The sequence below is a fragment of the Ptychodera flava genome, chromosome 6 (genome assembly GCF_041260155.1).
Source record: "Ptychodera flava strain L36383 chromosome 6, AS_Pfla_20210202, whole genome shotgun sequence".
Taxonomy (NCBI): domain Eukaryota; kingdom Metazoa; phylum Hemichordata; class Enteropneusta; family Ptychoderidae; genus Ptychodera; species Ptychodera flava.
The window spans coordinates 9,290,383-9,315,048 of NC_091933.1; the positions used below are offsets into that span (position 1 = coordinate 9,290,383).

General features: G+C 36.8%; 1 protein-coding gene across 1 annotated transcript; it reads left to right on the top strand.

Moving 5' to 3' along the window:
* The first annotated feature begins 10,294 nt into the window (after window positions 1-10,294).
* LOC139134180 (solute carrier family 41 member 1-like) lies at window positions 10,295-23,227 on the top strand. Its single transcript, XM_070701094.1, is given in 10 exon segments — window positions 10,295-10,369; window positions 10,889-10,996; window positions 11,445-11,516; window positions 12,159-12,303; window positions 14,205-14,351; window positions 15,086-15,242; window positions 20,191-20,402; window positions 21,377-21,436; window positions 21,439-21,524; window positions 22,546-23,227. Coding segments are annotated over 10 exon segments (1,248 nt in total). The 3' UTR covers window positions 22,732-23,227.
* Window positions 23,228-24,666: the final 1,439 nt, after the last annotated feature.

The following is a 24,666-nucleotide window of genomic DNA, read 5'->3' on the forward strand; positions in this document are numbered from 1 at the left end:
GGATTTCAACTGTTTTTCTATTGATGGTTACAACATTGCACACCGGCTTGTTTTACACTATGGCAAGAAACAACGTGCGCTGTATTTGATGTCCTACGGCCTTTACACCCTGGCACTTGTTGTAGCTCTCTTCCTCCGTATGCTTTCACTTCCTTGCCTCGGAAAGGTTAGAGCTCTGACCGAAACATACATTCTTGAACGTCTGCAGTACGCTGATTTCAAACGCCCCTTACGGCAAACTTTCGTTTACTTCCTCTTTCCGTCTCTCTGTACTCTGACCAGAATTACCTACAACATCTATGACTACGGGCAGGAGCCAAGCTCGCCATGCGAGAGCAAACCCAAAGCTGAAGTGACAGACATTCTTGGACCGATGGGAGGTATCTTGGCATATTTTACGTTCGGTTCTTTTTGTTACGTCTTATACTTCATCCGGAAAGCCTTAGAAAAAGAAAGTTGTGTGCTGACATCGTTTGTTGCCGGTAACACCGACAACATCGAGCTGTGTTTTCGGAAAAGCTTCGCTTTCTTCCGCAACTTCTCGGCTCTCCAGTCAATCGCGTGTCGCTGGATGGTTTTCCAGGTGACTCTTGCCGTCTTCAAAGTCGTCCTCCAGGTTTACTGGAACTACAGTATCGAAGAGGAAGATCGATTGAAGACAGAAGCGCTGCTCGTTGCCGCTGTCGTTTGGTTTGAAATTACCATGTTTCTGCTTCTGCCTCTGACTGCAGTCGGTGGTTTCCACATCGAATACATCTGGCGAAGGCTTAGCTCGTTTGCCAAAATCGCCAGCACGGTTACCAAGTCACCTTTCTGGGAGAGATTTTCTGACTTTGTATCGGAAATCAAGCCAAGCAAAATGGCGGGGAAAATGGCGTTCATAATGGCAGTGCTGACCGGTATCTTGGCCGTAAACCTTGGTTTTCAGTACGTAACCGTTTGGGCTGACGGAGTATCGACGTGCGACAATTCGACCAGTTCTCCAACTATTCCAAGTAATAACGGAACCGACCTATTGAGGTGGAATCTTTCAACGGACGTGACCGATATGCCAGCCGAGACTGTACCTGGCTTGATAACAACCACACTGGTGACAACAATGAAAATTCTATCAAATATAACAGAAGATATGAATACAACAATACCTACAGGGACGTAAATTACGCCCTTTACCAGGTGTTCACATCAGATCCAACGGATCATATCGTGACCGAAGAAATTGATAATTTAATGTTTTCTCTGGGACATTTACCATTCTCTTTTATAAGCCATTGAAAGAAATTAACTGGTATATGAACTTAATCTTACATATGTGTAAGGCGTTTCGGCAACCTAAATGTAGGAATTCTAAAAACAAACCACTGAAATTTAAGTCCCCAACTTCCTGAAAATCTGTTCAATCCATGAAATACTTGACGCGCAATTTTGGAGTATTCCTCCGAGACATTTGCATTTTCATATCCCCGATGTTAATGTAGAGGGTGCACCCATCGATTTTGCAGTGTTGGGCAATTCGGTCATTTTGCGGGTAACGATGGAAGAAAATGCTGAGAAATACCGCCATTTTTGGAAAAGCGAAAAACATTTATGGTAGCTAAGACAAACCGTTTCGGTACTGAACAAAGTAAGCTCCAAAACATTAAGAGCTAAGAAATATTTCTATAGCATGAATCTTGAGATGCGAGACGAGAACACCAATTTTTAATCTTTTCACATTTCTTGTCTACCCAAAGGTAACTACAAAGTATTCGACCATAAAAAATTGGCAATAACTATTCGACTGCGTGGTTACCCACTCTAAGGGAAAACATAAATGTTCTGGGTACCACATTTAATTATTTAATATTTTTCATAAGTTCTAGTTATAATGATCGTGATTGATCTCCGTAAATGTTCAAATCGGATCAGTAAGACTGCACCACGATTCAAAGATATGCTCGATAAAATTCACCACGGTTCAACGATATGCTCCTCGAAACAAATACTAGTAACTGTTCTAATACGGAGAGAAAACAATCATTTTAGTGTAATCGGACCAGTCACAAAAAGATGTAGCGTGCAAGGTGAACACGTTTTGCTCGCTGGGTAATCCATGCACACTTCCCCATTCAGTTACCGTCCGACCTGAATAGCATTAGCACAGAGTAACATGGACAGAGTAGCAACGCTTGCATGCCTTTTGTTCCATGGTCGTCTCGGTAGACTATTGGCTTTTCATATGAAATGAGCTCCAAAGGTGTTAAACTTTTTGGAGGCTTTGTTTGTGGTTGATAATTACACGAGATTATGCGAAAAATACGACGAGATGGCATCGTACTGCCAGTCGCGTAGCAACCATAGTTACTTTGTGAGCTCTCAGGCCAGAAACACTGCTTCACGCCAATCAAAACATAACACGCCAGCAGTTTCATAAACATGTCCTTCCTTGACGAACGTGTAAAAGAGGGTATGACTGACCGTAAACCATTGAGTAAAACCAGACAGTATCGATAAAAGACTTTCAAATTTGGTTCAAACACACTCATTATATATTCATAAAAATATGAGAGGAATTTTTAAAACGGTAAAACTCATTTTCCTGAAGCTCAAAACACTCCCGTTTTCGCCAGCACGTCAATTCTGCTCAGCACCACACGACAACAACAACACAAACTTTGCCGAACATACTTTCGCTTAACAATTGGCGAAACTCCGAAAATTACCGAAGGATTCATAATCGGCACTCTTCGGAAAAGAGAGGCGAGAGCAACCTGAGGCGAGGCGAACATGGATGGGTTACGTAACCGCTTCACGCCTTAAACAATACCCGTTGCCACTCTATCTATCTTTCTCTATGGCATTAGGTAGAATATGCCTTGGGGACAGTTATTCGGACTCTGAAACCTTTACAGTTATTTTCTGATATACCACTTCTGGGGTTTCATTTTAAAAGCTCTTGGTGTAAGAAAACTTTTCACTGGCTTAGTTTTTCGAAATTCAAAAATTTTATTTTTCTCTATATTTACAAATATCGGTAAATCTTTGCTTATTTGTTACTCTAGTACTAAAATTCGCACAATGACCTCCGATTTTCATGATTGTTGATTTTGAAAAAGAGAACGGTTGAAGGATTTCTTGAGAAAAGTTTGAGCAAAAGTTTAGGTCTTTCACTTTCGAGGTGCGCACTACCTAGGGATTTAAGCTTACCATGGATTACATCCATGAGCTTACCAACCAACTAACCAACCAAGAGGATTTTTAATGCCATAAAAAATATGGCTTATATCAAAGTATTGACATGAGCGGCGAGGTTTAAAGTGAGTTTCATTTAAATCATGTATATTTTCAAAGGGAATACCACCTGGTTGGATAGAACTGCGCAATTGCGTTATATTCATCTGTTGTAATCTGAATGGTTATGGGTTTTCCCTAAACACTGCTGAGGGCGCATTTCCTTTTGTTTTCAGTGGATTGGCCAACATGTAAAAATCAATCAGAAGTTAAAAGAAAACATTTGATATTCCAGGAACTGTCATGTTTAATCGGATTAATGTCACTCAATATCCAACAGTAAGTTTACCAATGGAAATATTCAGTACAACGCTATTGTAGTCTCCTTTCGGAAATCATGCTATAGTTAGCACATTGTTTTTGATTGCAACAATCAGCGTATTTTATCAGAATATGTGACCGTACGGTTGCAAAATGTGAAATTTATGAAATAAAAGTCGTCTCTCCGCAAATGCTAAGTAGTATTACTTTAGCAACCTTTAGGGAACCAAGAGTAATATATTATATATATAATAATATATATATATATATATATACTATATATATATATATATATATATATATATATATATATATACTTTTTTAGACTTTGTTAAATCTGTCTTTGCATTCTGTGATTGTTCACACTTAATGAGAGTGAAGAATTGTAAATTGTCAACAGTTACAAGGACAGTAAAAGATTCCTTGAAAGCAAAGTTTGTTGACGTCTGAAAGAAAGCCATAGAAAGTAATGAGAAACTAAATATTTATTGTAAGATTAAATTTTTTCAAATATGAGAAGTATCTGTCTTTTGTACAAAATCCTTTTGATAGAATAGCATTAACAAAAACAAGAATCTCAAATCATAATTTCCCAGTTGAAGTCGGTCGTTATAAGAATATTCTTAGACACCTTAGACTTCATACTTTATGCAAAAGAGATGTTTGAGCTGAATTCAATTGTATTATGGTTTGTCAAAGTGCACCTGCACAAGGTTTAAGAGATACTTACTGTAATTCTATTTTTGAGATTCAGGCTCAGCTGAAACATTTTGACAAGATGTCCTTCTTCAATTACATAATATCTTATTCAGATGATTCCTTTGTGCATATTACTGCAAAGTTCTTTAATGAGCTGATAAAAGCTTATAACATGTAATTTTTAGATGACTTCTTTTCATCTCTCTCTTGCGAAGTTTTTCGATCTTGTAATTCTTTTGTATTTATTTAATGCCAATGTCACGTATGTGTACACGGCTAAATATATATATATATATATATATATATATATATATATATATATATATATATATATATTAAGGCTGGAAGTGTGAAAAATCAACGAACTATTTATTCTATAAATCCGACCATATTTACCAACCGCCATTGTACACGTTTCTTTAATTGTTCTAAAATCTGAATTCTTACAAATTTTAAAGGCTTAGGCACCTATGACCTAGCTGGTCAAGTTCCTCTCCTCGGTTGCCATTTTCCCTACAAACCATGACCATTCAAGTTGTTATGGATGGAAATATTCGATTCACTCTGTCACTGCTGATTTTTATACGGAAACTTCCCATAAGCGCTGATGGGTTGGGTCGTCTGCTTGATCGATCGATCGATCTCGTACTCGAAGCTCTGCTCTCTAACCTACTAGTGCGATAGAGAGTAGGGCACCGAGTACGAGATCAGTTGTTCGAGCAGACTACTCAGCCCAACCCCAGGGAGTCATGACCACATCCTACCATCCTCGTGAGATGAGGAAAGCCAAGTCCGAACTCACAGATCGTTACCCCGATGGTGGCACTCACGGGGTAACCATGCTTGTAGAATGCGTAGAATTTCAAAACGCCCCTTATCTGAGATTTTTCAACAAAATGTACACTCTCATTGTGAAAAAAATATGAGAAAAATAAAACAGAGAACACTCCCTAATTTATAAAATCTGGGAGAGGGTGGGATAATTGCAAATTAAAACCATGTCGATCTTGTATAAAGCAATGAGTTTGTCTTGACACATTATTGCAGTTTATTGTTGTTGCCTGTACCAGTTCAAGCTTACCTCCATTACAGTACGGAAGAACATGATAAATTTGGAAAGAGTGTACATGATGACGTTTTCATGAAAAATCTCATTTTCAATTTAGCGCTGACACTGCTTTACATCACTGAAAATTAGTTACCTGATTTCAAAAGGGGTATCGGATAAGCTTTTGCAAAAAGTATCCCTTTTCCGTGTTTTTTACTGACCTAGACGATGAACAAAAATCTCACGCATTTAGTGAGAACCCGTTTTCCCTGAGCCTGCCACCACCGGTATCGCTACGCAACCATCGGTTTACAGAACGATATCAAAATTAGCGGTTCGTGGATTGAAGACTTGTCTGGAATGGTGTATTGCACAAGTAGGTTTTCTTGGGGAGTACTTGAACACTTGTATTCGTTTCAGTCCGGTCGACAAGGGTTTGCAATCGTAGGGAGGCAAGGGGAGATACACGGCGACTGAGGTATTTTCACCACCATGTACACTCTGCAAAAACTAGCTTTAATATCTCATCGTGTTGACTTTCGACCACGAAATGTTGTTAAAACGTGGACTTTTGACAGAAAAAAAGACTTTAAATCATGATTGTATGTTAGATTTAGAGTCACGACGTACCAAGTATTCGGCCAAAACCTTTTTTTTACATCACCCTATTTTACGAGAAATTGTGAAGTTTGCGCTCTACGCGAGCAGTTGGAACTGTCAAGAGTACCGTACTCGATCGATTAAGGCTCCATACCACACCATCTAGGTATGCAAACTTTGCAATGTTTTGACTGTAAATAATGACAAGGCAGTACGTATATGATGTGTGTAACGGTGTGGAAATCCACTTTATGAATAAAACACACAAGATTCGTTATATGGTATAATATTTGTATTTACATGTAATGTCAATGGACATTCTCTCTCTCCTACATTGGTGCTTAATCTCACAGCTGATGTTCGGAGATAAAATATTGAATGTCTGCATATCTGAAACAAATTCTCGGTTTTAAATGTTACAGGTCTATTAAAACCATATCAATTCACATGCCAGTTCTGGCAGAGTGAGAAGAGCTGTGAGCACGCCTTAAACCCGCAGATTCCCCGTTAGCACCACCGTTACCCGACGGTACTGCCATAGCTCCATCGCGATCACCAAGATCCTGTCGGCCGTTCCCTCTGTTGACTGCAGCTTCGATGAGCATCAAAGCGTTGTCTAACCCATTTGATAATCGTTCAAATGCATTGTTAGCCCGATCAGCTGATCTTCCAAACGAGTTAGCTTTTCTTCGACGATAGGCAGTTTTCTATCCAAGTCGGACTGCATTTTCAACAAAATGTTCATGCAGTATTCCCCGTGCAACTCTATTCTCCTCCAGAGGTCAGCATTGTTATCGCCTGGATTTTCCGTACTCTTCTGTGTCACAACAGAGAGATCGTCAGTGGAGCAAAGACAACGGCAACAGCAGGCACCGTCATTGTTGACAGACCCAGTGCGGGGAACTTGATCACTCTCCTTCGGGTTCAATGTCTCCAGTTCGTTATCGTTCGGTTCACGGTTAGTCGTCTCGGTCTCATCGGTCAGGTCGCCGAAGAAGCTTCGGACAAGACACCCAAAAGTCATCTTGAGGATTCGCAGAGGCAACAGGTAGGGTAGCAACATCAAGTCCAAAGTCTTCATCGTAAGCGTTTTGAAAGCCATGGTAACCTTACGTAATACAGCGATCGGGAACTCGAGTAGAAGAAACACTAATAGTTCCGTTACCGTAGTCACTTGTCCATCTCCCGCCATCGAGTGTACGAAGCTGGGCCATGATCTACGGGCGCCAGCATCTCCAGAAGCAGACTTGGCCGCACACTGCACTCTTACTGCGTATATAAAACTATCAATAACGGCGACCGGGAGTATAATCGGCCACAGAGAGAAGAGCAAAACAGTGACGGCAGTCTTCTTCAAGTTTCTCCAGACATCATAGGCATAGAACGCCGCCTGGATCGAAGCCCAAAGCACCTTCTCAAAAGCCCATAGATATAAGCCGACGATTGGTACTTTGTGCAGTGCACTGTAGAGTGCACTGAAAAAGTACAGTGCGACGTACAATAGCACTGTAATATGGTTAGCCATATTGGCAGATTTCCGGAATATTGTGTAAGGTCATGGTTGAAGTAGACAGCGCACACGATTTGTGAGGCAGAATTGACGAGTCAACGAAACTGTCTTTGTGCTCGTTGGCATGGCAAATAGAATGCGATTGTCTGACGTACGAATATCGCGTTGTTCTCGCGCGAAGTCCACTTGTTCATCGCGAAATCTCTCACTTTCACGTTTTCCGACGCTGTGCCCTCCTCCCCCAGTCAACCAGTGCAAACTGTTGTTTGAAACTGACGAACCGTATATTATCCGTTGGTCTGACATAATTCTACCTTTTAGTAATGTTTATTGCAAATAACAACCTAGTTTGCAGAGACAGAATCCTGGCATTTCAAACAAAAAGACCATGTGACGGATTCTCGACATAGTAAACTTATTGATCTGAGTGTATACCTATCTAAATTACGCCTTGCATACTTTTGTTTTCCATTAAAATCTGAAATCAATTGAAATAATTACTAGAAGTATAGCGAAGAAAGTGGACGTCTGTGAAGACCTCAAAGTGGTCCCCGACTTCAAAGTGGTCCCCGTAGCTGTGATTGAACTAAATTTTTACGCAGTCCAGGGATTTTTTTATTCATATATTTGCATAAAGTTGTTGAAGTTTTTAACATTGCCAATACTAATCAGTTATTTTGACTTCCCTATGACTCGGTGAAAACAAGATGAGAAACTGATAACGGAGCCGCAATTATTTACGGCTTGGGATGATAGAGGAATTTCATTGGAAATTTTGAAATTTCGAGTACCCCGGGCCCGCTGCCAAACATGATGAATTTGAGTGACCCTCTCTCTAACACAGACATTTTGACTGACCCCCTCCTAGTCAGAAAAGTTAAATATCAATACAATAATTTGTAAAATTTACAAAAAATACAGCAATATTAAAGACCTTTCAAATCCTGATGTACCCTGCTAGATTATCATCAGTTATCTCATGACGGTTGAAAAAGGTGAAACCAACACAATGAAATTCAAAAGTAACAACAAAATATAGATAAAAAAGCTCACGCCATAACCAGTATCTAACCATATAGTATTGTTTAATTTGGCTGCCTATCATGACAGGCTTTTCGCTGGGATATCTAACTGGACAGAATATGAAACTACAAGGGCGAGAACACGCAAGAGGCTGAGGGGGAAGTGTCAGAGGGGATGTCCCCTCTTGCGTGGAAAAAATTGAGAAATTCATGTGTGCAATGGAGCAGTCTGTGTAATCTGACTCACTAAAACTGATAGAACAATATCCCAAGGGGGAGAACACGAAAGGGGTTCCCCTCTCGCATCGACAATTTTGAAAAATTGATGTGTGTAATGGTGCAATTTGAGAGATGTTTCAATTTATTTTGCACTCGGTAAAACTATTTGAAAATGACATTAAACACTGGTATTTTTATTATATTTTTTGCATGATCTGTTTTGGGTCAAATATTCAACAACAAAACAATGACAATACGCTTTATATAAAAAAACAGTTCTCAGTTAAGAGATTGGAGACAAAAGAATATGCAGGAATGGAAAATCTGCGACCTTCTTGTGTCATTTGCAAAATCTTACATTTCTGCATATTAGAGGTCCGTCAGACAGAGTCAGTATTTTTAACCATTCATTATTTGTTTGCAACCTTGCCAGCAATGCAATTTGTCTGCCAACTTCTAATGAAAAGCCTGAATACGGTATCATGGTTAAATGTCAAAATGGTCGTTGAACTGGGAAGTCAACGAAACTATATGTTTCGGTGACAATAAAAGGTGAAGTGACGATAGTTCAGTTCAGTTTTGTCCTTGATCGTTTAAAAAACTTGAGAAACTGATGTGTGCAATGGTGCAGTCTGGCGTAATTTGAGAGGTATCTTTAATTTGTTATTTTGCTAAGTAAAATTGTTAAAGCACCCCAAGGGGGAGAGCACGAGAGGGGACACCTCGCATCGAAAATTTTGAGAAATTGATGTGTGGAATGGTGCAATCTGAGAGGTGTTTCAATTTATTTTGAACCAAAAATTGATTACCCCCATTCTTTCTCTCAACATTTTGAGCAACCCCCATATTTTGATGTCAGCATCAACAATGAACCACTGAAATCACCATAAAAACGGGTTAGTTGTTCTGATAGTACACACTGACATGTGTATATGCATGTAAGAGTTGAAAGAAAAATTGTTCAAAACAGTTTCTAGCAGCATCTGAGAGGTCCGTTTGTTGCATCCAAATCCTCATTAAAAGTTAGTACATGTATTAGTAAATTTTTAAATAAAGAAATAAATAAATAAGTGAAGAAAGAGAGAAAATTTCCACCAAAGACAAACAATAGGAAATTTGTGTGTGATTTCTACCCACCTAGAACCCAAATACCTGTAGGGTCTACCTATGTTATTTTGAGAGTACATATAGTTTGATTGGAAATGTTTTTATGTAACAACAGTGGCTGGTATATGTTTTATACAGACTACAGATCAACTGAAAGGAACTTTAACTGATCTCATGTTCGGCAAGATATTAGTCGCTGTGTTATTTTCACCATTCATGTAAAATTATGAGATACAGATAACCTTTGTCACCAGCTGTCTTTTAAATGGGCGTGTGCAGTTGGAATTTTGTGTTTTCAAACCATTACATGTAACGGAGATTCAACAGTAGGGTCAACATTGATAGAAAGTTGTTCTATCGGTAGACAAAAAATTTTTCTTCAAAAATATTACACAAAATTAGCATGCACATATTATTCCATCAGTTTTTTAGGTGACCGGGATCGCAACTAAAAATTAATATAAGCATTCCCATTTTTTGTAATTTAAAGAGTTATTTGGATGTTGTAAGCAATTATAGTTCGGAGAGTAGTGTGTTCAGTCCTCAATAAGCAATAAGATGTTGAAATACTCATTCTTGAAAACTTGCAAAACAAGACCTGTTGCTTTAGGTCCAAATAGCCACAATGACAGGGTAACATCTTGCAGCTTGAAATCGTCAGAAGATAATCCAAAGATCACAATAATAAACTAATAGAGCGTTCATGAAATACAATATATATAGTTATGAATCCCATGTTGGTGCATTTCATGTCGTGGTATGTATAACTATAATACTGAAATTTTAAACTTTCATTTACATTTCCTCATCGGGGTTACCATGTGCAGTTTGATAAATAAATTACCTTCAATATTTGTAAATGAAAAAAATGGCTATACCATATACCATGTGGTGAATATTAAGTGGAAATTAAATTTTCACAAAAACAAGGTGAAGTAAAATAAACGTCATCCTTCATGTATTCCTCAGGCATCAAAATAAGTCCAAACAATAAGCCAAAAACTAGATAAATGTGTAATGTTTTCATATGAGCATTCTTCATGCAACACACAAAGCAAGAATGTTCATTCATTGAGATATACTATACCATATCATGGTTGATGTTTATCTTCAGTGACATTGCATCTGTTTGTATTTGTTGTTACTCCACAGCATTGGCAGGTGTTTGTTGAAGTGAGCGAAGTTTTCATCTTAGTTCCGGCATTGCTGGGACTCAAGGGTAATCTAGAGATGACCCTGGCATCAAGGTTGTCCACAGCTGTAAGTACCAACCGTCAAAAACAACTTGCACAATGTTAGCTGAATAACACGCTGATTGAAGTAATAGCAATATCTTACAGCAGACATGAAACTTCTTTCACCTTCAGCAACCACTGTTATACGATAGTCATTTTTTAAAGAACAAGAAATAACATAGATGGTACCAAGTACGTTTGATTTTTTTTACCGAGTACTTGTGATTGTAGAGATAATAATCAGTTTCTGGTATTGATTTGCAAACCATATTGAGTTGTTTTTTTGCCATATGTTAGGAGATATGAGAGAAAATTGAATATGGTTCGTTGAATTTTAAAACCGTACTGCTATTTTAGACAATACGGAACAAAAAATGTAAAGTTCGCATCAGCTCATGTTGAAGTTTTCTCAAATAAGTGAAAGGTTTTCTTCTACCAATATAGTTCTTGTATCACTCTACTTGGTGTTTTAGGCAAATGTTGGCACCATGGATAACAGAAAAGAACAGTGGAAAATGATTGGCGGAAATATAGTGCTGACTCAGGTATGTCTGTGGTACTGCATGTGTGTCTGTGGTATTGCATTATATAAGTATTACAGTAAATGGACACATGAACATCGTGTATGTGGTTGCTACATTTTGGAGAATTAAATGTTGAAAGTGATCATTGAATCTGCAATTTCTTGTTTCATAGTCAAACATTTACCATTGTTTAACTATTCATTAAAAATACATTGTCACTTAAACGTGGGACATTTCTTCATTCTTTCTTTTTGGTTTACCAACAACTTTTTTCTTAGTTGTACCAGTTAGTTCATAGAGCATGTCGAAACAATTGATATCTGGCTTTTCAACATACTGTAGATATGGGTGCATTGTATTGTTATCGTTGACTATGTGAATCAAGTCTGGACAGAAATTCAGTCATTAAAAATTATGGTGTACCTAGCAGATACACAACACAATACAATACAATATAGGCAGTTTTGACAAGCTGAATATTGGGTATTTCCATTTACTGTGTATAGTAAACCAAGCAATTGAGGTACAGACATTGTACAAAATATTGATCATTCAAATTGTGAAGACTGATATCCACCTGAGCTGTAACTTTTTTCAGAACTTCTGGATATTTCACAAAAACATGCCCACTCACGTAGATTAATCCATGCATTTGGGTTTCAGTGCCAAGCCATTGTTGTAGGATTTCTTGCATCAGTGGCAGCGGTCATCATGGGATGGATACCAGATGGTGAATTCAATATGCATCACACACTGTTGCTATGTGCCAGTAGCTTAGTGACTGCATCCTTTGCAAGTCTTATCCTTGGTAAGAAGATAGATCTAGTTCAAATTTCGCTATCAAACTTTGATGTTGAAGTTCAGCACATAGTCGTTCAGATAATTAAACAATTTCGATATACAACCAACTGAATTTATTTTAATAAGGAGTTTGGTATTCTAGCTTGTAGCGTGTGTCTCTGTCAGATCCTTCCTACCAGCATCTTTGAAATAATGGAGACTTCACTGTAAATCCATATTTAAATTCTTTATAGCAGTGCAATATGCTTTTGTACAATGCTATTTAGAGAGAATGGAATTGAATAAAACAGTTTTGAAGGCGTGACTTGTCATGGAAGGACACCTCTCACACACTTCATATGAACTGTAAGTTAGAGTTAATGTTAAAAAAATGGGGATGGCAATAAAAATTTGAAAGTCTGAATTTATCAGTCATCATCACCCAATAACGTGCCAGGATAGTAGTGAGCAAAATAATGTAATTGTGTGTGTTATACTTTCATTGAACTTTGAAATGCTGTAAATGCATGTTTCCATGGATACATCTCATTAAAACTAGGAAATGCAGCAAATTCACGTTTACATGGATATTCTCTAGTGATTTGCCAACAATTGCTGTTCTCACTGTTTTTGTTACCATGGAGTTCATTGACTGGTAAAATTATTTGGTTGGTATGGAGACGAGGACAAAGCATCATTACTAACGATATTACAACATCTTATATGTAAAGGTATTCAAAACTGTATCGGTAAAATTGTCATGATACAAATATTGGCAGCATTGATTGTGAGCTGAAATTCTATATTATAAATGAAAAGTTCACAAAGATTAGTAAAAGAAAATTTCCAAAGTTTTGTTCTCAATCTATATAATTATTCTACCTACCAATGACTTACTTATTGAATGTTGTTATTCATAGGTGCAATTATTGAGGAAAATTAGCAGATACTATTTCTGATTTTATTGATTCAATACAATGATATGGGAAGAGGAATTGACGAGTAAAATATTTTGTATTTTTATTCAGTACTTTAATATCCAAAATTTGATTTCAAGGAACATATGTTCAGAGAGGAAATATAAATACATTTTTATTAGAGCATACTATGTGGATGTTCTGACGTATTGTTCAGTTAATATGAATGTCAAACACATTCTATAAGACTGACTCTGAACAAATTCCTTTCAAATTATGAGATATAATCATGTAACAGATACAACAGTATTGCTATAAAAAGATGCAAAGAAAATTTCTTGAAAGATGTGTTGTGTGTGTGTTATTTTATTGTAATTCTAAAATAACAGCATTCATGTGGTAGGAGTGGAAATTAATTTGCAAAATTTTTATGTATATGTACCAAGGCAATGCAGAACAGAATGCAATGTCCTGCAGGCATTATGATGCCGTAACAATACAGCACCTATTGAAGGCAATGCTACTTTGGGTTTCATAGAAACTACATTCAATATGTACCAGCAAATACTCATTTCAGCCATACCAATTAAAAATTGACATATTGTCAAGCCAGATACTTGCACAAATCCATTTGAGTTGGAGTAATTGTATACCATATGGCATTTTGTCTTGTGGAAGATGGTGACTTTATAGACTATTCATATATGTGTCTATTAAAAGAAAAATTCAACGTGGCTGCATGAACTCTAATTGGCATTGCTAGCAGCTATGTACTGGTATTGTATCATAATGTGTGTGGGCCCTAGAGTATCTTTGAATTGTTCCTCTTGTGAACAAAGCTTTTGAAATGTGTCTTTTACTCATATCAAACAAGTCTGATAGCTAGTCCTGCATTTCATGAATTATAGGTCAATATCTTCATATGGAAGCTGTTATTCTACAACGTCTCTTCATTTCATAGAAAGTTGAACTAGCTAACTCACAATCGGTTCTCACTGGGTTACTATTTCAGGCTCTGTTGTGGTACTTGTGCTTTTACTTTCCAAAAGGTTTCGCATCAATCCAGACAATGTTGCCACACCAATTGCCGCCAGTATGGGGGACCTTACAACTCTGGCTTTGCTTGCATGGATTAGCAAGATATTATACAAAGCAATAGGTAAGACTGCAGTCATCAATATTCAGGGAGGAATCAGCTACCAATACCAGAGTATTAAAAGGGCATAAGAAACCACAACAGTTGAAACTTGATATTTTGTGAAGAAAAGAGAGTTCAGACAGATAGTCCAAATGGCAATTAAATCTTTATTATTTAAAAATGCACTATTTTCTGCTAGACTTTGTGCTGTCTAATCATTTGTATTTATAGTGACCTGGCAGCCAAGGTATATATTTCAGGATTTCTTCAATATTTTGCCAGTTATTCCTTTCATAGTACCATTTGATTTTCTAATCTTTTGTCAGGGTTTGTGATGTGATTAGCTAGCAAATGTACCCACTCACCACAGTGAGGATTCAGTGTACCTGTCCAATTAATACCATTCTGAGAGCTGACGGCATTGCACCATGACATGCTGTCTTTGTTGAAGTAGCGTGTTGCCAGATACATGTGTGGGAATTAACACAGTGACACCAAGGGGCGTATACTGGTGTCAGCTATTGTTTCCAAATGTTAAAACCCAGAACAACCTGCAAGGCGATAAATGACCAGGTGTTCTGTATGATGAATTAAATATCTGTATACCGTTTGCACCTGTGTCGAATTATGAGAGAGTTTGGTTGATTTTCAACAATTTGTATCATCTGTTCAGTGGTATCCCTGACTGATGTCACATGTTGCTACATTTACGTACATGTTTAATATCGTCATGCTACCCATTTTGTCTTTTACAGAAACAGGGCACCAATTATGGCTAGCCCCGACAATAATTGTCGTATTTGTATTAATACTGGCTCCTTTGTGGGCTGTCATATCACACAAAACTAAATACACCCATGATGTGTTGTATTCGGGCTGGAATCCAGTTATCTGTGCCATGGTTATCAGCAGGTAGGTACCATAGCACGCTGTCAATGTAACCATTTCAACATAAGGAATAGCAATAGACTGATCCTCCGGCAAACATTACAAAACTAGTAGTTCATAAAAATGGATAGGATAGGAGACAGAAAGTTGGTGAATATTATTGCCAAACATATCGGCATTAAAGATTGATATGTAGTGGAATTACATTAATAGATGGACTTTTGTCTGAAAATTGACCCTTTGACAAGTCCATCTGTTACTACAGTGTGGGAGTGTGTGAATTCAACAGGTGTTTGAAGTGTATGAATGGTGTCATGTTAAATGGATGCTGACGTACACACTTCAAGTTTAATAAAAAACCTAGAGTAAAAACGTGTGAAGCTTTGGTATCTCCAAAACTTATCTGAACAAATTCCCATTTCAAATTGAGTCACTCCACTACCAAAGCTCCACTTAGAACTATTCAAACCAACGTAACCATCCCTATTTCTTTTGCATACCTGCATTCTCATTTTGGCAAACATGCCAAGTATGCTGTATACAAGATTCCCCAACCCCCATCAGTTATTTTGAAACCTCATCTGTAGTGTGAATGAAATAATGACATTTCTCAGCTGTCATTTGCTCCTCTCTGGATAATACATAGTTAATGAATATGTAGATGGAAGCTAGAATACGTTTTATTCCATTGTTAGTTATTGAACTGTAACCTAGGTAGGAACTAATCCATAAGATGGTATCCATTCCATACTTTATCTCATAAAGCACTGCATATAACCATGGTTACACTTATCATGATATAAATTCGTATACACCTATATCTGTAATCTATGGGGTTTCATCGTAGAGTAAGTTTTGGTATAAGGATGTAGAATCCAATACCATTGCTGCATAATCTAATAACCTCTCGGCTCAGTCACAATCAGGGTGCTCTAGAGTGTTTCACTTTTGTCAAAATTTCATCTTGTAGACACATATCTAAATTTACTAAATTCACAAAGCTTAGGTTTGGTACATATTTGCTTGAAAAGTTGTGAACCAAACTTTCTCAGTATTTCCATGGCAACCAGTTCTTTATTGTGTTGACACACCGTCACGGACACTACAAAATATTATGAGTTGATGGAGAAATAACATAGTAGACTATACAACATTTGTACAAATATTCTTTTTAAAAGTTTAACCAGAAAATATATACATCTGTTGTAGAAAATAAGGTGAATGTATCAGGATTTTACCCAGCTTTGCATGATTTCCTGCAAAATGATTTGTTATGAAAAAAAAGAATTTTTCATTTTTTTCTCCCCATGAGCTTATGATTCCTCTAGTTTACAGATTTGCCCTTTAGTACATTTAAATTATTTTTTACTGCAATTGTTGAAGTCTTTAGAAAACATTAATAGTATTTGCAGCAAAATTTTGCTCATTTTTTGTTAGTTTTCTAGTCATTTTTGTAGTATGGTAAAAGCGTCACGGACACTACACATTCAGGAATATGTGTGTGAAACAAACTATTGTTTATTATAACCAGTAAACCTGTAAAAACAGTAAAATTATGACAAGAATTGATTACAAACAAATCGAAAACATATTATAAGGAAGTTTGACATAAAGAATATTTGTAGTACTGGTATTTTTCAATAACCAGAAAATTTTATCAGAAATACAACACTGAATGCAAAAATTCTTGAGATAACTGGTATGTAGAAAATGCTATACAATGCAAAACTGTCCTAGTAACACTATAAAGTGAACAATAAATGATTTACTGAACATTTGGTTTCCAACATATTATTGTGATCTGTATTTCAGTAGCGTCACAGACACTACACATTTGAATACTTAAAGGGGCAACTTCTTATCAGTTTTAACAGACAATATTAAACACAAATTCTCTATATCAGAAGTTTAATTAAAGTCATGAAGAGTATAATATAATACTCTCTTGCCACTCATAGTGATATTTGTAGGTGACTGGAGTATTTTTTAGTATTTGGTCAGCATCTGTGGTATAAGGGGAAAGAGGTTGCAAATCTGACTATTTATGGTGGTACTGCAGTAGTGTGGGCTCCATTATGGATCTTTGTCAATAGTGATGTATATAAGGGGAGGATTTATGTCCCGTAATGTTATTTTTCTGTTTTATCCCCTTGTTTGCATTATAAGGTTGTATTATTTGTGTTTGATAAAATTTCAGTCGTGTGTTGTTTGTTTATGGAAAGCTATGGCGAGACATAGTCGGATCTAGCATGTGGTGTCTTTTGAATGCTGTGATCCTGAAATCAATGTTTCAAAACCCAAGTGTGTGGTTTCTCCTCAGTCGCAAAGTCCTGTCTTTCCTAAGTTGTTGTGTCAGATATTTTGATTTTTATATGCTTGTTCTTGTTGTCGTTTTCATGTGTTATTGGCTTAAAAAAATAAAGCCAATATTTCCATATTTTTATCTTGTGTTGAGATTTTTTTGTGAATTTTGTTTTTGACAAGTGTGTCTTTTATGTTTTTGTTTCTTTTGTAGGCTGTTATTGGGGGTTCAGGGAAAAGAAAGTCTTGCAAAACACTGGCAGGAACTTGAAAGTACGAAACAAAAAATCCTTTTCCCAAACCACCCAATAATCTACAAAAAGAAACAAGAACATAAAAGACACACCTGTCAAAACAAAGTCCACAAAAAGAGACAAAACGTTAACAATAATCTCAACACAAGATAAAAAATATAGAAATATTGATGTTATTTGAAGCCAACAACACGTCAAAACATTAAAATCAACAAGTATAACAAAAACAAAAAAATATCTGACACAACAACTTAGGAAAGACAGAACTTTGCGACTGAGGAGAAAAAAACACACTTGGGTTTCCAAACAGATTTCAAGATCACAGCATTCAATAGACACCACATGATAGATCCGACTATGTCTAACCATAGGGTTCCCTTAACAACCAACACACGATTGAAATTCCATCAAACACTTATAATACAGCCTTATAATGCAAACAAAGGCTTAAAACAGAAAAATAATTTTAAGGGATATAAATCCTCCCCTTATATACATCACTGTTGACATAGATCCGTAACGGAGCCAACTCTACTGCAGCACCATGATAAATAGTCAATTGTGCAACCACTTACACTTCTTATATATCGCCAAAGCTTTCCCTTAACAAACAACACACGATTGAAATTTCATCAAACACTAATAATACAGCCTTATAATGCAAACAAAGGGTTAAAACAGAAAAATAATTTGAAGGGACATAAACCCTCCCCTTATATTCATCACTGTTGACAGAGATCTGTACTGGGGCTAACACTACTGCAGCATAATCATAAATAGTCAGATTTGCTACCACTTTCCCCCCTTATGTAATTCAAAAATACATTTTCTTTTGTTTTTAAAAGGATTTATTATGGTGTATGACGTTTACTTCAGATGTCAGGTGAATTTAAATTTAAATGCAGTAAAAATGGTTAACCACTTGTTAGGTGTAGTGTCCGTGACATGAAGCCAGTTGCAAATGGAAAGTGGTTTAATGTGAAAGTAAATTAGTTTGTTCAGTGTTATGCCTTAATTTCACTATAAATAACATTTCTATCTTAAAGTTATATAGGGAAATAACTGATAACACTATTTCTGTTCCTTTTTTAAACCCCTATACCGTTATTTCATAGGACAGTTTTTTAACATTACAATCTTAAAAGGTAGAAAAAACATCTTTCACTGGTTTAATATATTTCATTTGATGTCTTACTCAAAAACTAAGTTACTCTCTTATAAAAAATGTAACTTCAGCTGGTAAACAATAGAATTACCAGCTTAAATCACTGTAACAAGTAATGTATGGATTTGGTGTCACGGACACTACGGCTGTCACGGACACTACATTTGGCCCCTTTTTGATACACTGAAACAATACAAGTGGTAAATGGATTATATTTTTATAACACATAAGGAAGGCAAACAGGGCCACTTTGGCTAATGACATCAGATCTCTACTATCTGAATATGGCTGAAAGTTATGAGGGTGTCACGGACACTACAAAATTTTGGACAAAAAATGTGGGCAACTTTCATGATTTGTCATTCATAATCAATACGTTGACCCTATAAACATTTAGTACCAACTAATCACAGTCAAATAGATGTTTTAGGAAACATTCTAGGGTAATGTTTTCAAAGTGATAATAGAGAGATAAATCAATGCTGTTGTCAAAATATAAAAAGCGTAACGACACACCAATTTCACTTGTTATCACGCCATTTCCATTCAAATCCATGTATTAAGATGAAATAACTTGCAAAAGAAAGAACAAATGCTATGTGATACTTTAAATATTGTGAATAGTTGAAAAAATTAAACTAACAGTTCAAAAAGTGAGTTTACAAAATGTGCTTTTTCAGATGAAACAGCGTAACGCCCATTTTGACCCATTTTAGGGTACTTTTTTTCACTACTCAGCTCAAAATCATAAAAAAAACTCCATTTTTTCGATGGGGCCTGTTTGGTTCTACTGGTTGTTTCATATTAAGAACAATGTTTCATCAAATTTTGCTCAACATTTTTTTATATCAGAGCGTAACATGTCGAAATCTGTCTAGAGCACCCTGATTGTGACTGAGCCGTCTGGTGTTATTTGATACTATTTGACCTTTGACCCCACATCTTTAGCTCTGCTGTCAGCAACGTGCAGCTTATATGATAGGTTGATATGTGGCATCGTCTGGCGTCCAGCATCTGTCAACTTTTTACATTCCAAGCTTCTTTATGTGAAATTTGTATGCCGCTAAAATACATCTCACTTTTTGGTATTGTCTTCAATGCGATGTGTCTTGGATAGTACCTCTGTTGTATGGATGTAGATTCCCGTATTTTGTGAATAACCTCACACTATTTATGAAATATGTTATACTGTTACAGCGTCTCCCAAGTACTTCATCATCTGATCATTCACAATTCTACTTTCCCCCCTCAGTGTTGGTGGTATGATTTTAGACTTTGCTGTGTCCAATTACCATGGAGTGGCAGTCTTCACACCAATTATAAATGGTGTGGGTGGTAATCTAGTGGCTGTACAAGCAAGCAGGATATCAACCCACCTGCACAGCAGTGGTAAAGTGGGAGAACAGTTACCTGACAATGCACCCAAGGGTTGTAGGAACCCATGTAAAACATTTTTTGGTGGAGGTAAGTGTTTAGACTTTGTTGAAAGACTGGGGGAAAAAGAAAAGACTTTGAATAATTTCCTTTTAAAATACGGGAAATGTTCATGTAGTGCAGATATGCCGTGAACTGCACGTCCTGTGGTGTTACCATAATTTGCTTTCTATAGTAACAACAGCTGAGTTTGTCGGGGGACAAATATCTTATATTATGAAAGTCAAAACTGTCATCATGCAAAGTATGAACAAATGTCATCAATTTACCTTTTCTCACGTTGATCAGTCCATTTGTAGAGGCACATAAACGTCATCTGATATTACATACTCAGATCTTCATACAGCAGGGTATGTGAAAGTCTGAGTTGTAAAGATGACAATGCAACCTTTATCTTTGTAATTTGTAATTTTATTTTATTATCAAGGGATAAGATAGATTGCGCCTCAGGAACAGATATTTGGACTGTCCAATTTGTTGAAAACTTATGATCCATCACTTGTTTGGCCTCATGATGAAGCTTTTGGAGAAAATAAAGTTTTTCACCATCTATTTTTGTGAAAATCCAAACTCTAATTTTTCCCATAGAGTTAACACAGAGATGGCAGCCATTTTGAATTTCAGGTGTCAGTAAATGTGAGGTGATTTGTTTCTCTTGTGCAATAATGTGGACTCTGACCCCGACTTTTATACTTGATTTTTGAAAGACAATGTTTGATAGTTTCCGTGAGGAAAGTTTGATAAAAATGTTAGTCTTTCAGTTTTAAGGTGCATACTGCCTATATGTTCAAACAATTGTTTCATTCAGAGCATACAGCATTACAACTGATGAGAGAGCCTTGGTATTATTCAAATGAGATAGCCATTCAAGGGCAACCTAATAATGCATTACATCAGACAGAAACCTAGCAAAAATAAAGTAAAGTAAATAAGACCTGAACGGCAGGCTCAATTACATTTTGTTTTATGAGCAATCTAACATAGCACTGTGTGTTTCTTTTCAGGTCCACACTCAAAAACAGCTCGGGTTTTATTTTGTATGGTGATACCAGGCCATCTTATATTTTATACACAATATCATATCTCCAAGCTGGTCATACAACAATTACTATCATCTTTACTGTGGGATATCTTCTTGTAGCACTTCTACAGGTATGTATTGCTGCTTGCTTATAGCAAAAACACATGTACGATTTGTGCAGACGATGTCATTTATCAAGTGCACTTTTGAAAAAGCTGTTGGTCATCCCGATGATGATATTACATGTATATTTTACGTCCTCAAGTTATTTTTAGCTCCAATGCTATATTTACATATGGCAATGGCAGCTGAAGCAGTATCTAATGTAATCCCAATGGGACAAGCTAACACAGTGAGCACTGAGTCAGCTGTTTTCCTGTTTGCAACAGTTTAATTCCTTTGTTTGTGTTATTTGCAATGCAAAATACTTTCAAAACTCATAAAAACAGGGTCTTTTGTTTTTGAGACTGTTGATGTACCAATCAGTTGATGAACCTACTATTGATAAGAGATTTTCATAAAACACAATCTATGGGTAGATTTTTTGCTGATTTACCACCAATTCTTGATGACAGTGATGACTTTGTGAGCTCAGAGAGCATCCTCAGCGAGAACCGCCATAAAAATGCTCAGCTGTGGAACACTATATTTGCAACAAGCCCCTTCCTACATGTATAACTCTGAAACCTACTGTGTATAATCCTGGCACCATATTGCTTTGTGGTAAACCATGCAGTGACTGTAGAATTTTATTGAGAACAGTTCATGTAAGAAGATTTCATGTAAAGAAAATCTGGCCTGTGTTTATTCTAACCTCATGGTTCAGGAGATTCCCTTACCCCGTCCCCCACCCCTAATCAAGACGTATTATTTCTAAGGTACCCTGTCCCCAACCTGGAATCAAGACAGATATTATTTCTAAGGTCCCCAACCCAGGATCAAGACTTATGATTTCCAAGGTACCTTATCCCAACCCCTAATCAAGACGTATGACTTCCTAAGAATCCATCCCTCACCCCTAATCAAGACATATGATTTGGAAGGTCCACAAACACCCATTCTTAATCAAAACATATTATTTCTAAGCTACCCTATCCCCCCTCTAATCAAGCCAGGATTTACAAGGTAATATATGTATCTGCTACGTTCTAGGTTACCTTACTGCTGGTCATATGTGATTGGATGATACACTTTATGTGGCGACAGGAGATGGACCCAGACAACCATGCCATACCATACCTTACTGCCCTTGGAGATCTGTTAGGGACAGGATTACTAGCGCTGTGTTTCCATGTACTCTGGCTGATCGGAGACAGGGACAGTGATGTCGGTGACTGATTCATCATTCTCGCAAGACATATTGACATTTTCATTTCTGGATTTTATTTTGGAGGATGTAAATTTTATGTTGATATTTACCAAATTTTACTTCCAAGTTCTTTATAGTGTTTACCGTCTTCATAAAGTAACAGGTTTTGTTGATTTTTAGTTGTGAATCACTTTATTTTTAGGTATCCCTTTTACTTAGGCATTTTACAAACATGAACTGATTGATCTCAACAAGTTCAATCTCTGTGTGTCTTGAGTTCAAGTGCACACTACTTCTGAGTTATACTTTACCTGGGGGGAAAAAAAACATGACATTGAAGAGTTATCAGTTACTCATGACAAGGGTACTGAACAGGGTATGAGAGAATTCCTTTGCTAGGGAAATTTATTGGCACACATGAAAGGATAACACACTGTCTTGTTACATGAATGGAAAACTGTGTTTCAACAGAGTTGATGATTTGAAGACCCCTAGCAACAAACATAGACCCATTTTGTCATATACTGTCATATACTGCTAGGCACACATAATAACCGTGATGATAACTTGATCTGATAGTGATAACATCTATCACAGCATTGCAGCGTATAAAATGAGTTCTTCTGGATACCTTTATCTCTATGGTGATTGTGAATGATTAGAGCTTTCATGGGTTAACTCATACACCAAAGATCCAATGTATTTTTAAAAGCAGCTTAGAGTGTTATTATATGTACAACTGCCATATAAGTACTTACCTCTACCAAGGATCAAAACAGTTCTGCACATTATCGTTGGTTTTTGACCATATTGAAGCAGATACTGTAGTGGTGAAAGAGGATAACATAGGAATATAATAATCCAAAGCAACAGTATGGTGGAATACATGTAAGCACTTTGGTTGAAAAATGAATACCATTGCTGCTATAAAGGGAAAGACAGCTATTTGATGTCTTCCACCTTTAAAGATCGAAAGATGACGCAGTGAAAAGTGAGACGGTGATTGTGTGCATTTCTGTGATAAGTGCTGGTTGTTAAATACTGAATAATACTCCATGATTTGTCAGTTTTTTCCCCCCAGTTACTTAATTCCATAAGTAGCATTGAAATTCTAATGTATCTCCAAAGTCTTCAAGTTTGAAGAGACTGATCTGTACTTCGCATTTAAGATGGATTGTGAAAAGAGTTCTCTGCAGAACTTTTTTCTGTTGTACACCGAACCATAGACCCTCAAGAAACCATAGACCCTCAAGGGTCTATGGCCGAACACATCCTAGAAAGTTAAATCAGCAGCCACTCCATACCTTTTTGTAACTGAATGAAGTATTTCCCAAGATTTTTCCAAATTATAATACACCCAGACACCATCAATGACGAAGTGTCTTCCTTCATAAGTTTCTCCAAAACATACAGGTTTATAAAACAGAACACGGCAATTTCCACTGCTCAATTTATTACAATTTTTCTTCAATATTTGGGTCAAAAACCAAGGCTTTGCCAGGGTAGCATTTTTTTATTTGCATATATTATTCATGAGAAATCTTGGCCAGGGTAGCATTCTTTTCATCATACATCTCTGATCTGAACTTGGACAGATCAGTGAATACAGACTTCCTATGTGGTCGATGAATCTCTGTGTCAGAATGCCTTCCCTGTGTGACAGATGAAAAGTCAGAACAGTCAAAGCTACATCCTTGTCAGGCATTGCTTTCTAAAGATGATTATTATACATATTTGTCAAGATTGCCAAAGGCCATTACATGTTGGCTTGGTTGTGGTAAATACACTCTCAGAGTGTTTCTGCGGAGTGTTTCATTTTTACCAGCAGGGTTTAAAGAACCATAATACACTATGTACTATGTACCACTCATAATTCACCATTTGTCAATTCAGGGCATATTTAGTTTGGAACCAAATTTTTAACATATTCTAAATGGAGTTTTAATGAGCCAATTAAATACTCT